The sequence below is a fragment of the Thamnophis sirtalis genome, unplaced genomic scaffold (genome assembly GCF_051295495.1).
Source record: "Thamnophis sirtalis isolate CommonGarterSnake01/CBP01778 unplaced genomic scaffold, rThaSir2_p1.2 scaffold_8, whole genome shotgun sequence".
Taxonomy (NCBI): domain Eukaryota; kingdom Metazoa; phylum Chordata; class Lepidosauria; order Squamata; family Natricidae; genus Thamnophis; species Thamnophis sirtalis.
In genome coordinates, this window is record NW_028261388.1 from 24617025 (window position 1) to 24635321 (window position 18297).

Consider the following 18297-nt stretch of genomic DNA (forward strand, 5'->3'; position numbering starts at 1 on the left):
AATCGGGTGACTGCAGATGCAATACTTTGTAGAGTCAATATAGGGGTTAGCAGTTAGAGACAGGAATACTTTTCTACCAACCAGGGATAGCTGAACAGTTTTCAATAGTTCCTCAATACAGAAAGGCCTATGCCATTGTTCATCAGGAACGGATTTTTAACAGGCTGTTGCTTCTGAATCTGAAATTCAGAAATAGCCTGCATGGAAAAATACCACTTTGCATATTGATTGACAGTGATATGGCCCCAGGAGACAGATGTAGATTGAACAAATTTTATTTAATGTATTGCAGAGTTTAGTAAAAAAGCAGCAGCCCTAAGTTTTAGTCATTTTCTTCCCTACAACTTTTCACTAAATTCTTTAATTGGCAATCATAATTTGTATATAGTCTCTGACCTCACCTTCTTGTCGCTGCAGGCAATGAATGTAGATGTGAGACTGAAAAACATCCAAGATACTCACTTTTGACACAGCAGGAACCAAATAACTATTAGGAGAGATATTCGTGTTCTCTATTAATTAAAACAAATAATAATTAGTTATGCCCTGTCTGCCCCATAAGCTGTTGAATGTCAAGCATGACTGTTCAAAAATGGCATTTTAATAATCCAGTGGATAGTAGTCTTAATATTCAGAACATGCAATTGCACAAAATATAAAATAAGGATAAAAAGCAAATGTCACTCCAACAAGCAGACCAGAAAGGAGGCAAAGAATATTTTGATTTACAGTATTTTTAAGTAAGCTACTATAACAGACTAAGTACCATTTGTGTAGAAATTGTATGTCTACACAGAGCTTTGTAACATTTGGCCATAGATGTTTATAAACTATAATTCCTTACATTCCAGGTACCTCTTCCCATGTTGGTCAAGGTTGCTGAGATCTATAGTTCAGCAATATCTTGAGGGGCACAATTTCCCCATTCCCACGTTTTACAGCTTATATAACATAATGTTCTGTGGTTTCATTTGTAGCATCAAAAACACATGTGCAGAATTACCAATTACATTTAGATTAAACTAAAAATCATAGTTGATCAGATACTAAAATAGTCTTGAAAATTTTAGGTCTACATTTTATCTCACTTTCAGCAGCAAATTCAGTGCTGTTTTAGTCAGCATAATGATGAGAAAAGTTGTTAATAAATCTGATTTACTAACCCATCATTTTTTCCTAGTGCTACAAATTTGGTCTTGCTTTTGTATTGTGTACTTGTAGTATTGGCATTCTCCCTATGTGTGAACATACACACATGCACACAACAGAACCGCAGTAATAAAAAAATACTAAATAGCTTCAATTTAATATCTGCTACGCTAATGACTAATATATTGCTACTATTGAAGTTGATCATCGCTATTTAGATTAGATTTTACATACATTAGTAATTATCTCTGCATAACTAAGACACATAAGCACTTATTGTTATTTATATTACATTTTTATGTAATAAAAAAGTTTGCGGTGGCTCAGTGGCTAAGATGCTGAGCTTGTCGATCAGAAAGGCCGGCAGTTCAAATCCTTAGTGTCGCGTAACAGAGTGAGATCCCGTTACTTGTCCCAGCTTCTGCCAACCTAGCAGTTCGAAAGCACGTAAAAAAATGCAAGTGGAAAAATAGGGACCACTTTGTTGGGGGGCAACAGCATTCCATGCATCTTCAGCATTTAGTCATGCTGGCCACATGACCACGGAGACATCTTTGGACAGTGCTGGCTCTTCGGTTTTGAAATGGAGATGAGCACCACCCGCTAGAATTGGGAATGACTAGCACATATGTGTGACGGGAACCTTCACCTTTACTTATGTAATAAAAAGCTTAAACAAGTTTAAGCATTTGATAACAGTTTGCACAGGAGAAATGATTTTTCTGTAGTGTAAATACATCCCAATATTTTACTATATGTTTTGATATTACAAATGAGGAGAAGGAATGTAAAAACAGGGACATCAATGACTCACTGTTATACTGTATAAAAGCCATCTTGTGCTGGGCCCCTGCTGTCTTTAGCAATTGTTGGCATTACACATTTTCACTTAATGTAAATAACAGATAAGGTTTTTGACAACCTGTTTAGTTTGATCAGCTATCAAAAACCATGCTAACAGATAAGCTATAAAGCTAACAGATAAGCTATTTTTTCACTCTTCCTTAGAAGCTTCTTTCTTTGTTCTTTATTATCTTTATTCTTAGAAGCAACTTCTACAGTTTCAGGAGAAAAAACTAATTCATTATTCATTATCATCTGATACAAATTAAAACAAGATTTTTATCCCTGTCATTAAGGGCAATTCAACAGAAAAAATAAAACACATCAGTTTCTAGAAGGCCAATTTTAGCATAATTGATTTATGAAATGTATTTATTCAGGCCATCCACTGAATAGTACATGTTTATATGTTTACAGCTTTCTCAAAGTGCAAGAACACAAAACTGTCTATAGTAGAGTTATGAAATATAGTCCTTTGGTTCCTGTTCTTGTTCAGTATTAAATTAAGGGTTGGCTATAATCAATTCTTCTATAAAACAGTAGCTGGATTGTTACTTAACTGAATATCAGAAATATTTGACTGAATCTGTGCCTTAACTCTGTTTTTTGCTTAGCAGACAGGTGCTGTGCATTATTTTTTACATTTATTTTGAAAACGTACTATACAAATTCCATAAGTAATGAATGCTAAGTATAGCTTAGTCATTAATGTCAGATAAGTACACATTAACTTTGATAATGGTTGTACAACAGCATATTAGACTAATTCAGAATTATTAAGCTGACTCTGGAAGAAACAGATAATTTAGCCATATAATGAAAAAACACTTTTCTACTTGTCTAAAACAGTTTTATAATATGGTTTCATATTTAATCATATATGTTTTGTGTTTATAATGTGGCCTTGAAATATGGTCTTGTATTTATAATGTCTAAAATGTCTTCTAATGGTGCTATGTATAGATAAATGTTACTTACCGTAGTTGCATTATATTATGTATTATATTGTTTAATAGCGATATCTAGATAATTACTTGTAGGTAAGCCACTGGGCTGCATGTGGGATTTATCTACAGAAAGCTTCTGGAGGATTTCTAGAGATAGAATAACCACATATTCATAATTTTTCCTTTAATTCCTCTTTGGAAAAAAAATTCTGCTTCAGAAGGTTGTAATTGGTGCTGCTCAAGGGAGAAAATTAACAAATGGATTTTCCATCCATTTTCTCGCCATCTGAAATGTCCTGAAAGTGTTTGGGAATTGTTCTTATCATTGGGGGAGGATGAAGCTAAAACCAGATCACTTCTCATTCCCCGACCAATTCCATCTCATTTTGAGGAAAATAATTGCCTTTCCCTATAAAAATGACATGCATTATGTTAAGTAGAAAGTTAGAACTGAGGAGAAATTTCCTGACAGAACAATTAATTAGTTGAACAGCTTGCCTCCAGAAGTTGTGAATGCCCCAACACTGGAAGTCTTTAAGAAGATGTTGTATAGCCATTTGTCTGGAATGGTATAGGGTTTCCTGTCTAGGCAGAGGGTTGGACTAGAAGACCTCCAAGGTCCCGCCCAACTCTGCTATTGTACTATACTGTACTGTACTGTATTGTACTGTACTGTATTGTATTGTATTATAAGTCATAATGGATTTCAGTTGAGTTTTGACTTTGGCTTTGTATATTTTAATAAACCCAAATCATGGCATTTGGTTTAGTATGTTGTGAAATTATCTTATTTTCTTTTTGGATATTTTGTTGATTTCTTAGTTTAACTGCAATTGCAAATTCCTTCCTTCCTTCCTTCCTTCCTTCCTTCCCTCCCTCCCTCCCTCCCTCCCTCCCTCCTTCCTTCCTTCCTTCCTTCCTCCCTCCCTCCCTCCGTCCCTCCCTCCCCTCATATTGTCTGTTTAGGAAAATTAAATAGGCTGATATTCAAATATTATCATTTTTAAAAATATTTAAATAATATTCATCCGTTGTAAACATCTTAGTTTGTTAAGTACACATTGGATAGTGTTGAAATATTTCAAGCTGTTTCCCTCTTTAATTAGATGTTTTCCTCCATTAATATAATTAACTCACCTTGTGGAGCAATGCCAAGGACATTTTTAAAAATATTGTATGTCTTCCATGAGGGAACATATCCGGAAATGATTCTTGTTCCTTTGCCAGTTCAATTGCAACCTATTTGGAAACTGTCAGTCAAATAATGAAATCTTTACTAAATTTGCTAAATAAATTTATGTAAGCAAATGTAATTTGCTGCAGCTCTGAAGCATTTTGCAAGAACCAATTCGATATTTAGCCTTTATTCTATTTGTATTCCTCCAGTTTTATACCAACATACATATCCAATGGAGCCCTGACTACATCGGATATGTATGTTGTCATAGAAATCACATATGACTAAATTCATTTATAATCAGCAGATTATTAAATTTTATTGCTCAAACAATGCAAAGTAGTATCAGATAGGAAAAAATAAAATCTGTAGAAAAAAGTAATAATTCAGTGGGTTACCTTCATCTTTAAAACTAATAAACAAAATTAGCTTTTGTTTTCTTTTGACATGTGTATGCTATTAATAGAATTCCTGTTAATAGATCAATATCAACAATCATTCAAAAGTAAATGACAAGTAAATCCAGCCTTATCTCCCTTTGATGCTTAATGTTAATCCAACTAGGTGATATGTGCATATTGGACTGATCTCATATTATATAAATTATGATTATAAACATAATCACTGTAATATTAAATTTTGTGCACTTATTAAAAAGTTTCTAAATTAGAAACTCTTTTCTATTTCCCACTTTCTAAAACATTAATAGTAAACATTTTAGCATCAGGATTGGTACACAGAAACCAGAAAAGAAACTTGAATATAGAAATTCAAAGTAGGACAATAGATGAATAATAGCATTCAAAATAATTTGCTATCAGTGAATCCGCAAGTGTTTTAAAATACAGTTCATCAGTAATAGTAATTAGGCAGCAAGATATAACCTGACCAAGCATAACTTCTAGAAGTGTGGAAAGGTACTTGTTGCTTAAATACATGTTAATTGTCATAAAAGCAAGAATTCTGTTGTGTATTTCTAATGAACTACATTAGAAACAGAAGAGCCCAGGGACCATGTTCAATTTTTTTTCTGAATTTGGTTGGACAGATAAGCATATTTTTATTTGATTGAAAGCAATTTCAATTATAGAAAAATCCATTGGAACTTCCCAAATGCCTTTACATAACATGGAATAATTAAAAATTATGCCTAAAGCAAGATTTTTGTACAGCCTGAAGTCTTTATTCCTGAAGATCAATATTTGTCATGTTTTCTGATAATAAGCTGTCTACTAGACCAAGTAAATGTTATAGTTATTTAACACATGTACATAATTTGACAACTAATCAATGTCATTGATAACATGTATAGTGCTGTACACACTTATTTAGAAATAAGTCTAATCAAATTTATTGAAACTTGTAAGTAGATTATGATGGAAAATGTATGGTGCTTCGAAATACTTGTATTGTTTTTTCTTTGGGAAAAATATTGTTTTTTGTTGTATCATTTAGTAATTGTTACTTCTAAAGTTCTTCTCATCAATGTTTAATTTGTTAGATTTCATCTGAAAGACCAAAACTACCCAAATTATTAAAAATTAGACATATTATAAACCACAGGAAAAAGTAGATAATGGTGCAGTGGTTAAGGTATCAGGCTACAAACTAAGAGACCATGAGTTTTAATCGTGCCATAGGCACAAAACGAGATGGGTGACCTTTGGCCAGTCATTCTGTCTCAGCCCTAGGAAGCAGACAATGGCAAATCACTTCCAAAAAAACTTTGCCAAGAAATTGCAGGCACTTTGCAGGAATGAAAGGGACACACATACACAAACACATACACACACATACTGGGGTGGGGGTGGAAATTAAGCTCTGCAAAATAGTTTGGGAAAATAGGGCAAAGATTTCATTTTTTTCTTATTATATTATATATAATCATTAGAGATTTTTACACTGGCAGTATATGCATACATCAGAACACCACATTTTTTTAAGGGTAAGCAATGCATTTTGCTTGAATAATCCCATTTGATTCTTCTTGTTAGCAGGCAAGAAAAAACAATGCCTATTCTTTGTTTAGCATTAGACATGAAATAAAATCCTTGATTTCTTCTTCTCATAATCAATGAAGCATAAGGTAGAGTTGAAAGTCAAAGTTTGTTCTTGGCCGGTTAAGAGAGGAATAATTCAGGAATCCTATGTCCCAACCGAGACTAAAACCAAATAAAATGATGCGAAGAAATACAAGCTGCAAGAAGAACCTGTCAGAAAGGATCAAATCAAGTGCATTATAGTGCTCTTTCAAGAGCATGATGGTTACTGAAACTCCCAGGCAATAGAGTTTCTAACATGAAAGAAAATACAAAGGCATATAGACTGGATTCACATATTGTACCAAGCCAAAAGTTTGCTTAAACATCATTTATTGAATAAATGACAGTAAATTGGATTCACACACTATGTTAAGCCATAAACCATGACTTACACAGTACATTAAGCGGAAGCCAAACAAACAATAATACAGTTTTTAATGTATAAACTCATTTTTTATTTCCTATTAGTCAATGTTGGTCCCTGTTGCTAAAATGGGACCCTTCTTTTCCTTGTGCCATGAAAGAATATTTTAGCATTCCAAAATATAGTTACTTTTTCTTCAGTGCTTTGGAAAGATTCCTTCCTTCATATAGGGAACCTGTTGAATCATGCATATTATTTGATATAGTGTTTTAAAAGCTTGGCCCCAAGCAATTGGAGAAGTACTGTGATGTAAGAAAGGGTGGAGTGGAGTCCCTTTGTTATGTCAAAATTAGCATTAGTTAGATTTGAACTAGTGCTGTGGTTCTTTTAAACTACAGAATAAATCCCTTTGAATGGATTCATTGGAGAATCTCAATGGCAAAATTATTGTTTTCAAAGTTAGTTTTGATTTTCTTCAAGAATATTGGAATAATATTAAATCAAGATATCAAAATATTTCATTTATCATAGCATCTTCTACAAAGTTTAATTTTTCAACAAATTATGTTGAAAATGTTTTAAGTAAAAATAAAGAGAGAGAAACAAAAGTGATATCATGGTGGCCCTCTTCTAGGCCACTTCTCCAGGCAGAAGATATAAATGAAACTTTTCTAAATCTGATGACCAGTCTTTCAAATAGCCAGAGACACCAAAAGCCAAAGAGGGCGCAAGTCCATTATGAGAAGAGAAAGTGGGGTTAGATCTTATTTTGCCTCTGTTTTCTCTCAGAGGGAAAATGGAATTCAACTGGGTCACTATTATTCCACTGAGAAAATGAAGGAACTTCAGCTTAGGATACATAAGAGAAAATAAGAGAGAATTTAGCTAATTTAAATGTATTCTGGTACCTTAAGGTCACTTGTATTCATCATAGGTACAGAAGGACTAGCAGACATGATCTAAGAGACTTGTTGGCAATCTTCAAGAATTTCTGGAGGACTGGTGAGGACCCAGGAAATTGAAGCAGAGAGAATATTATGCCTATATTCAAATAGAGAGAAAACTGAAGACCTGTCAATTTGATGTTTTACATAAGCAGAGTCTTTGTAGAGAATATCAAGCAACATGCTTGTGATGAGAAAGAATAGCAAAATTAAGAGAAGCCAGTATAGGTTTTTCACAAGTTTGTATCAGACTCTGTCTTACTTAATTTAATAGCCTAGGATGGTATTATATATGTGGACCTTACAAACTTTTGAGAGAGAGTTTCATTAAAGTCTCAATAAAATAATATAATATGGGCTGGAAGATACTATTGTTAGATGAATCTACAGATGGCTAAAAAAATCCCCCGGGGGATGATATCAGGAGTGCCATAGGATATTGCCTTGGGCCCTAAGTTGTTCAGCAGGTCTGTCAATTGTTTGGATGAGGGCACACTTATTACATGTGCAAACTCCATTCTTGCTTTACTTGACCTCTCAGTGGCTTTTGATACCATTAACCATGGTATTATTCTGGTTTGACTCAGAGGATTTAGGTGGGCAGCATGGTGTGGTGGTTCACCTCCTTTCTCCAGGGCCAATGCCAGTAGTTTGGAAAGGAGAGGTTTTATTTATTTGATTTCTATAGCTGCCCAGGTGACTAGGCAGTGTGCATCATAATACGTAAAAACAAATTAAATACAGTTAAAATATATATGAAATATATATGATTGCCAAGTAGAAATACGCTGCCTTTGGACCCTCTAGTGTGGAATGGTGCTGGAATCAGTGCTCTCCTTCTATTTAACATTTACATGAAACCCCTGGGTGAACTCCTTCATTGCCATAGGGTAAGGTATCATCAATATACTGATGATACCCAACTGTATAGCTTTGTCCCTAGTAAATTAAGCAATGCTCTGTATACTCTATCCTGGTGTATGGAGACTGTGAAGGTCTGGATAGGGAACAACAGGCTTCAACTGAATCCTGGCTAAACTAAGAGGTTTGAGGTTTGAAGGCCCTGTATTCTAGGAGTATACTATCTCGGGTGCTGAATGGGATTGTGCTATCCCAAACAAACACTGTGTACAATGTGAGTGTCTTCCAGAACTCACAGCTCCTGCCCAAGGAGCAGGTGGAGTTATGACTAGGAGGCTCTTGCTGCAACTTTGTATTGTGCAGCAGTTGCACTCATTCTTGGATTAAGGGGCCCTACAATGTACTTTTCAGTGGCTGAAACTTCAGTTGCATCTGAAAAATGAAGTGGTACAAGCTGTTATGTGTTTCTGGTAGAGTACACATTACACTTTATGAGCTCCATTGTTACCAGTTTCTTTCCAGGTCCAATGTAAAGTGCTGATGTTCACCTTTAAAGTCCTAAATAGCTTTGGATCAGGTTATTTGAGGGATCACTCTTCTCAATTTTATCTGCTTATCCCACCAGATTTAGTAGAATTAGCATGTTATGTGTCCTTTTATCTTGGATGCCCTAGACAGTGGCCCTTTTCTGCTGTGGTGCCCATATTATGGAATCCTTTACCATCCACCACCCATGAAATGAGATCAGCCTCATCACTCCTAAGCTTTTGAAGGTCTTCAAGGTCTGGTTATGCCAGAGCTTGAAGGGATGGGTGGAATCCATGAGGTGATTCTATTATTATCAACATTGCCCTGTCTACTATAATTTTCTTTTTTAATTCTACTTTTATAATTTTAATGCTTTAAATAACTACTGTATAACAGTTTTAAGTAATGATTGTTTCATATTTATTGTTTTGTACCACCCAAAGTCAACTTTCCCGGTGAACATATAAATTTGATTTAATAAATAAAGAAATTTAGCTAACACTGTGGGCAAAAAAGAGAATATTCAAAAAGATCTAGACTTGCCTGAACAGTGGGCTGGAATGATGAAAGAAATAAAATTATGCAGTTTGGTAGGGAAATTTAAGACATGAGCATAGGATAGGATGACCTGGTTTTTCGTTAGGAAAACTGAACACAATCTGGGTGTCCTTGCCAATCACATGAGCCAACAGTGTTGGCTAAAAAAGCAAATACTATATTGAAATGTATTAACAAGAGCATAGATTCAAGGAGTAAAGTATGTATAAGTATAATCTTTATTGTCATTGTACTTAAAAGACAATGAAATTGGTTTTCAGTCAGATGAGAACTTCAAAGATAACAATAGCAATAGCACTTAGACTTCCATACTGCTTCATAGTGCTTTACAGCACTCTTTAAGTGGTTTGCATTTTCAGCATATTGCCCCCAACAATCTGGGTGATCATTTTACTGATCTCAGAAGGATGGAAGGCTGAGTCAAGGTTGAGCCGGTCAGGGTTGAGTTCCTGGCAGTGAGCAGAGTTTGCCTGCAATGCTGCATTCTAACCACTGCACCATCATGGCTCTTGGTGAAGGCTCTCTGTGAGAAAAGGTTAAGTATATATGTTTAGCCTGCAGAAAAGATGACTAAAGAGACTAATGACCACACCCAGAAGGTGAGGTGGAGTTTCTTTTTTATCGCCTGAGAGTGCAGGATCAGAGCCAAATAATCCTTGAATATACACAGACGTCTTTTCCCTTTTTGAATCAGCATGTCCACTGCAGTTTATTCTATACTAACCACTAATTTTATGAATTAATGTATTGGACATACTGAATTCTGCATGGAACAGAGTCCCAATCTTCATAATTCATGGTTTACTAGGCTCTTGGACATTCATATTCCCTAGGATTGGAAAATGCCTTTACCATAGACATAAGAGACTCTATATTGGATTATGGTCAAATAATGATTGGTATTTAAGACCCTTCACTGTGTCCTAGGAATATTTACAACTAAAACATTCAAACACTGGCATTTTGGATTTCAACATTTCTATTTATTTGAATTGCATTTATTCAAAAATAAAGGTTCGAAGCAGGCAGCAATAAATAAATCCAAACCAAAGAAAAATGCATCATAATATATAGCTGGACATATCATTCCACATATTAAAAGCCAACTGTATTTTACAAAAAGGTCAGGAGGTATACAAGTTGTCACTTTATTTAGCTTGCAGAAGATTCACATTTAAACCCAAAGCTCCGGGGTATTTAGATTTGAGTTTTGAGAAGAAGATTTGAATGATATTGTATCAATTGATCTCTTTAATTGTAAAAAAGAGACTTGTTTTCGGAGAGATTAAATCACAGACAAAAAGTGGGAAAGAAGAGGTAGAAAAACAGAAAAAGTGTCCAGGTGTAAACATGTTTACAAAGCTGTGCAGCAGTTATTCAAGTTTTAGCTGTGCAAACAAAGCTTGTTGAAACTTTACCATCTGTACTTCAATTAACTGAAGAACTTGCCCCAGGGTATCTAGGGAGTCTGTTGACTATGCCGAAGGATGGATGAAAACAAGGATAGAAATGGAATTAATGCAAGATTTCTTATACAGAGGTTTTGTGTAGCTTTTGAAGAATTGCAGCTTATTAACAGGGTTGTTTTTATAATACTGCATAGAAATAAAGTAATAAAAATATGCCATCTGCAACACCTGCATGAATTTTTTAAAATAAAGTTTAGCTCAGCCTCTCCACTTTATCAATAGCTTCTGGAGGCAATCTAGTTAAAAGTATGATATGTCTTTACAGAAAGCAGAATGTCGGAGAGAAGAGCTTAATTTTATTTAACATAAATATATTGAAATTAATGATGATACAATAACAAGTTGTACTTGTGGTTTCATTAGATTTAATGTGCATTTAACCTAATAAATTGCAATGCTGTATTTTTCCTTACATGTATTAAGTGATTATAGAAAAATACATTCCAGGTTTGCAGATTTGAAATCTGTTATAAAACCTGAATATCCTTTAGTATATAGGTGTCAAAACAGTTACCATTTTAAAAATAAATAATATACTGCCATCTTCCCTAACTCTGCATATTCCAACCTGTGGGATTATTAATCCGATCATTCTCATTAAATAAATTCACCTGAATTTAGTTGAAAGCAGTAGACTGAAAACAGCTACACTGTTCAGTTATACATGTTAAATAAAATAATGTTTTGCTCACATCTGGTTTTAAGCAAATAACAGCACATACTAAATTGCAGAGCTCCTGTATTTACTGAGACATGTCTCTGCGTTTGATCTGTCACTAAGCAGAAAAACATGAACAGTGAAGCATGAATTACAGCAGCTTTTCAAAGGCAGTTTTTTACTCTGCGTAATGGGAGTTGATGAGCTTAGTCAGGTAACCTTGTCAGAAATCTACATGTCTCTCTTTGCATTAATGATTTTGTTATGTCTCCTCCCCTGAGGTGTTCGACTTTTAAAAGGAGGGACTTGGTGGTAATTCTACACTTAGTTCTGCCCACGCCTATTCACACTTGCTAAACTTACCAAACAAGTGCTGGGCTCAGCATTAAAAATGGTTCGTGACTGCTTTTCATCAGTAAAAGATTTGATTGATCTGCAACTCTGCTTTCATAGCTGTTTCATTTCCAGAAATTGAGTAGTCATTTTATGTGCTGCAATGGCAATTGGTGACAGTGATCTTCATTTTAGAACTAAGTGTCAATTAACTTCATACCAAGCTGATTATAAACTAAGACGGAGTAGTCTACCATCGGAACTCCTCAGAAATGACATTAAAGGAAAGTATCAAAGAAATATTAGGAATTTAGAACCCATCCATCCGAGACGCCCTAAGAAAAGACCTTCACTCTTTCCAGGTAGGACATGTCAGGAAGTTGTTGTTGCACATTCTTAATGTTTTCTTTATGTTTGAAAAATACAGAGATTTCTAAACATCTATTACACAAAAATGATACATGTTTTAAAATACCAAATCACGGTAGCATACAGTAATAATATTGAACTGAATCACCTCATTGCTTTGAAACATGTCTATTGAAAAATATAATTTTGCTTTCTATATTGTAGCATTTTTATAAGGTTTAGGATGTTACAATGCTTTTAAGAAAGCATAAACAACCAGATTCTATTCTGAATTATTCGTATGAAGTTTTGACAGTTCTTACTGAATCAAGCTGTAGTTCTTATCAATAAAAAACACAATTCTTCTGAAAGACATGTTTTTAAATCCTTATTTTGCACTGAACTAGGAAATGTTTGCAGTAATGGGTATATTAAATCCTCAGGTGGATTTGTGTTTCTCAATCAGATTTTTAATTAAATAAGGAACAGTGAATTACAGCTTTAAATTAAAATAGTAAAAGAGTTAAGACAAAATGTTGATTACTTGTAAATTCATTGTACAGATAGAGAAGTTCTAAAGCATATTAAGAACCTATATTTTTGCATGTGTGCAACATTTTTTTCAAAAGCTAAATAAAATATATAGATAAGAAAGTCAGATTGATTTTAATTCAGAATCCCATTTTAAGAATTCATATAGGCTTGATATCAAAGATTTGGGATTCTTGTTTTAAAAAGGACACATCTCCTAAAATTTAAAAGTGAAAGCAGATTTAAGGACACATTATAAATGCAAAAACATTTTAAAAGCTCTGGAAGAAAAAATATTTCCAAGTGTCTTTGTATTTTGGCTTAACTTGTTAACCATAACCAGACATCTACAAAGTTTTAACTAAATACAGATATGACATACAGTTCTTGTCCGGCTTGGAAGTCAGGTGATTTGGGTGTGCTCTGCTATATAAAACTTCCTGATTCCTGAATCAGATATTTTTCACAACACTTGCTTCACTAACATGTGCAGAGTTAAAATCAGGTATGGCCTTTCTGGACCAGTTCCGTGTGCATAATTTCAGGTAGTCCTTAACTTACAACCACAATTAAGCTCAACATTTCTGTTGCTAAGTGAGACATTTGAGTTTTGCCCCATTTTACAACCTTTCTTCTGAAAAGTAAAGTCAGTGGAGGAGCTAGCAGGGAACATTGCATGATACAATCCCATGTTGTCTCTCTTAATGACCATGATGATTCAAGTAACAATTACAGCTAAAAAGTTCGTAAAATTGGGTACAATCCTGTGAGGCCTTGCTTAATGATAATTTTTTTCAGTCCTAATTAGGGCAAGTTCAGCACTACATGTGTGTGTGTGTGTAGATTGAGCATAAAAATACTGTATTTTTTGGAGTATAAGACGCACTCCCCTCCTACATTTCCAGTGGATGGAAATGTCTGTGCATCTTATACAGCTAATGTTGCTGAAGCCCCACCCACCTACCATCCTCCATCCCTGGCTATTTTTGGCCTCTGTATGTTCCGTTTTCGGCCTCTGCATGCCCCATTTATGGCCTATTCCAGGCTACGGGGGTCACTACAGTCCATCGCTGCCGATCACATATAAGATAATGGGGGATTTGTGGTAGGTCCAAGGCATAATTTATTTTATTATTTATTTATTTATTTATTTATTTATTTATTTATTTATTTATTTATTTAATTTATTTATTTATTTATTTATTTATTTATTTATTTATTTATTTATTTATGAAATGTATATAGTTGCCTATATGTTCACAGCAACTCTAGGAAGCTTACAAACAATAAAAACAATTATAGGAAAAAAATAACACACAGTCAAATAAGCCATTTGAGGGGCTCCATCTCACTATGAGTTCCTCATGTCCTGTGGCAAAACCAAGTCTTTAGATCTTACAAAAGAGTGTCAAAGTGGGGACTAGTTTAATTTCTGAAGTGATGATATTCCAGAGGGAGGGAGCCACCATGGAGAAGGCCCTTCTTCTGGGTCACGCCAGCTGTACTTTTTTAGGGGACAGGACTTACAGCATTCCTTGCCTCCACGCTGTAGTGAGTTAGGTGGATGTGACCGGCAAGAGACGGTCCCTCAGATAATCTAATCCCAAGTCATGAAGGGCTTTAAAGGTGACAAGTGACACCTTGAATTGCACCCGGAAGCAAATTGACAACCTGTTCTGACCTAGGCTTCCCAAGAGCATGAAGCAAACTCCTTGTCATGACAAAATTCCCTTTTATTAATTTACTGTAAATTCTGCTCACGCACTTCCAGCAAAGTCTTTCAAGGGAGGATCCACAGTCACAGACCTTATCTGGCTTGGAGAGCTGACAGGCCGATATCTGCAAAACCTGGCGAGGAGTCTCACAAACCAATTAAGCAAACTAATTGTCTCCTGCAAACTCCACTCCCCTTTTGCTCCTCTTTTATTTCCTCTGGGAGGGGCTATTGATCATTCACCTGTGGCCTTACTCCCAAGTCGACCCCTGTTCTTTAGCTGTTCCCTTCATCTGGCAAGTGTGCAGCGCACACTGGGAACAGGCTCTACCTGTTCGTCTGACTCTGAAGGCAGCTGATAACTGGCATATGGCCTTCGCCCCCTCTCTGCCTCCAACACAGAGCCTGCATCAGAGCCTTCCCCAGACTCCAGGATTGGGCCATGTTCCTCCCCAACCTCTTCACTGTTCAAATTTGCTGCCAGCTCTGCTGGCCGCTGCCAAGCCACAACATAACCAATGCAACTTCCAAAGGAGAGGTAACACATATGCACATCGAGATCTGCACAAAACTATGTGGGTTGCTGCATTTTGAACCACCTGGCGCTTCCAAATGCTTTTCAAGGGCAGTCCCATGTAGAGTGCGTTGCAATAGTCAAAACAGGAGGTGACTAGCGCATGAATGACTGTGAGTAGGCATTGTTGGTCCAGGAAAGGGAGTAACTTGGACATAACCCCTCAGTTGGGCAAAGACTTTCCTAGCCACGATTGCCACCTCCTCAAACAGTTGGGACTCCAAGATAATCCGCTAGATTACACATTGGGTTTGTTTTGGGCAGTGCTACCATATCCAAGACCAGGTGTATCTACCTACTTTTTCTATTCTTTCTTCCCCAGTGAACTTGTCAATGGGATTTATTTTCTCTCCTTTTCCTGACCACAGGATTTCGTTTATATAGTTTATTGAACAACTTGAAGCAAGTTGTTCAATAAACAAAGCAAGTGTAGCTTTTGGAGGATGGTAGGATTTGAAAATTATGCATCTTTAAGAATAGAGTACTCGATATACTCAATGATGTAATAAAACTTGTTGTAATAAACAGATTACATATGTGCATGGAAGTAGCAATCATAAAGTTAAACATATTATTTGCATTTTACATATAACACAACCATTAGGCTATGCCTCAAGTAACAGAATCACATGTACTATATCTTAACATAAAAATGGTAAATATTAGTGATCAGGATGCCTGGAGAATTTGTTTAAGTGTAAGCTGGTCAAGAGTAAATGTGTATTAGGGTAAAATAGACAATATAATAAACTTAATTGATGGTTTCAATAACCCCTCCCCCACATTGACAAAGTCTTAACTCAGATGAAATGCTCTTTAATCTCCCTTCTAAAAAGGCTACATGGGCATTAAATGAGGCAGACATTAAATCATGCCAGAGAGACTGCTTTGCTATATTTGGATATAATAATTTGGTTTAAATATCTAGCAGGTTTGACGAGGATAAAGGAACTAATGAGGTATATAATATTGGGAAGAGATACTAGGTCCAGTTGCACAGCATATCAATATCCTTAATCCATTGCCTCAAAGCTACTATTGCACATTCATGCCCAAGCATTCAAAAATGAGCTCAATAGAATCAAAGAATTTCCAGTTACTTTATCTATTTCTGTAGACCAAGATGAAACGTAATTAACAATAATAATTGGAGAAGTCAAACTTAGTGAATAAAAGTATGTGGCCAGATGCTGGCCTTATTCTTACTGATACCAGGCTTGCTGTGAAGAAACACAGAAGGAAACTTGAAATAAGTCCTCAGAAATTTAGTTTGGCATTGATTTCCATTTTGGCTTTACAGTTGCATACAATTATTTAAATAAGGCAGCTTCAAAAGGGTATTTAGATAAGCTTCAAATCAGACTATAATTCATTGGCATGTGTATGTTAGTAAATTGGGAGAATATATGTATTATTAAAAGCAAGGAAATCTTAGTAAATTGGAGCAAGACAGTATGAGCCTAATGCTCAATGGATCTAGAAGAATGTGCTGAACAATATACGTATATTGAAACCTCCTGGTAATCTGCCCAACTCTTCTTTACTGTGGAGAATGACAAAGATTTATAGTATAACAATTTATGCAAAAGTCACCGCTTCTGGGTCTCTTGGAATAAAATATTTTTCAAAGTATATAATATAGTTTATGAATCCAAGGTCTTCAAATCTTATGTGTCATCCTGTGATGATCCATGACTAAAATGTCATAGAACCTAATTCTCACTAGGGTTAATAGAAAACTTTTAATGGCAAATATGAGCAAAACACTACTCATTTGTATGACTCTTTTTATATATTTCAGTTGCAATCTGGGAATATTCTGAGGCCACAAAATAGATTCTGGGGCAGAGGGGCAACAATAAAAGTGGGTGTGAGCTGGTATTGAAGTTCTGCCTATTTTATATATGTGCAGTGGGTACACAAAACATGTTAATAAGGAGTAAGACTTTGTGCCCACCATTTAAATGTTGTTGGCTTTGCCTATGGATCCCCCTATGTTTTTCTTTCATAAATTTGCAAATTAGTAAATTATAATGCAAAATGTAAACAAATAGCTGATTGGAACTTTTCTTTGTCTAATCCTTAATTTAAAAAATAGAAATGCTTTTAAATACAGAGAGTTTCAAACCTGTTAGGTATTAGGTTATAAGTCCAAGGAGGCTTGTGGCTCTTCATAGTTTTTAAATGGGAGAATGTTCCTCCTTGCCTTTCAGTTGAGAATAGATTTGTTTTATTCCTCTACAATGTTTTTTTAGAATAAACCTTTTGTTCTCAGTGAGTTTTTGCGATACATTAGATGTTGACAGGAAAAGTTGGATGTAAACTGATAATTCATTACTATGGTATTATGCACACTTACTATAGAAGTCATAAAACAATCCAATCAATTAGCAGTCACATCAGGTAATTTTTATGACTACCTATATACTCTCCCAACTGCTGCCATCCAAGTCAGTACATGCTGATAATATCTTACATTATTTTTCCATAGCTAGGACTGCATAATCCCAAAAGAATTACTGGATATTTCTAGTATGTTCACAAACAAACACCATCACCCCTGCCAAATTCTCTTTCTCGTGTCAAAAGACAAGAAGCACTCATGACTATTGTGTTTCCCCAAAAATAAGACAGGGTCTTATTTTCTTTTGACCTCCAAAATAAGCACTTGGCCTTATTTTTGGGGAGGTCATATTATTTTTGAGGTGCAGGAGGTGGTGAGCATGATCACCTCATGGCTGCTGCTGTGTTGCAATATTTTGGGGGAGGCCTTATTTTCGGAGGAGGGCCTGTTTTAGCACATGCGCTTAAAAGCCTGATTGGGCTTATTATCTGGAGAGGTCTTATTTTTGGGAAAATAGGGTAGCGATCATTGGAACTATACTATTATTCTGACCCACAGAAGTCACAATGACTAAGCTAGCAGGGGGGTTGGTCTTAAAGATCTCCAAGGTTCCTTTCTACTCTGTTATCCTGTATTCTATAGGAGGGAGTTCTGGGGATTGCTTTCCATGTATGCACAACATTGGTTGGGATGAGATATAACTTTATTTAATTGTTTTTCATTGCATTTCTGTGTGTTTCATAATTTTCTTCAATATATTCAGAAATAGAGGTGCTTGCATTTTCTGTATGGGTTTTTCAGGCTTTATCCAGAGTGTTCAGGAACTGCATGGAGATTTAATTCTTCAAGTTGTGCATTCAATCTAAATTTATGTGATAAGGAAAATCATGAATACATTCTGCATGCTACTACA

At 35.3% G+C, this 18297-nt stretch overlaps 1 protein-coding gene across 3 annotated transcripts in view; it reads left to right on the forward strand.

The window, feature by feature from the left end:
• Positions 1-18297, forward strand: part of FRY (FRY microtubule binding protein) — a 183113-nt gene that overhangs the window by 16445 nt on the left and 148371 nt on the right. For 2 of the 3 annotated variants that reach the window (XM_087721276.1, XM_087721277.1), the window contains exon 1: positions 11833-12235. The exons of the other annotated variant lie outside the window; for it this stretch is intronic. In XM_087721276.1, the coding sequence (XP_087577402.1) occupies positions 12037-12235 (199 nt within the window). In that variant the 5' untranslated portion in view covers positions 11833-12036. Of the gene's footprint in view, positions 1-11832; positions 12236-18297 lie in introns of those variants that run through there. 3 annotated transcript variants of the gene reach the window in all.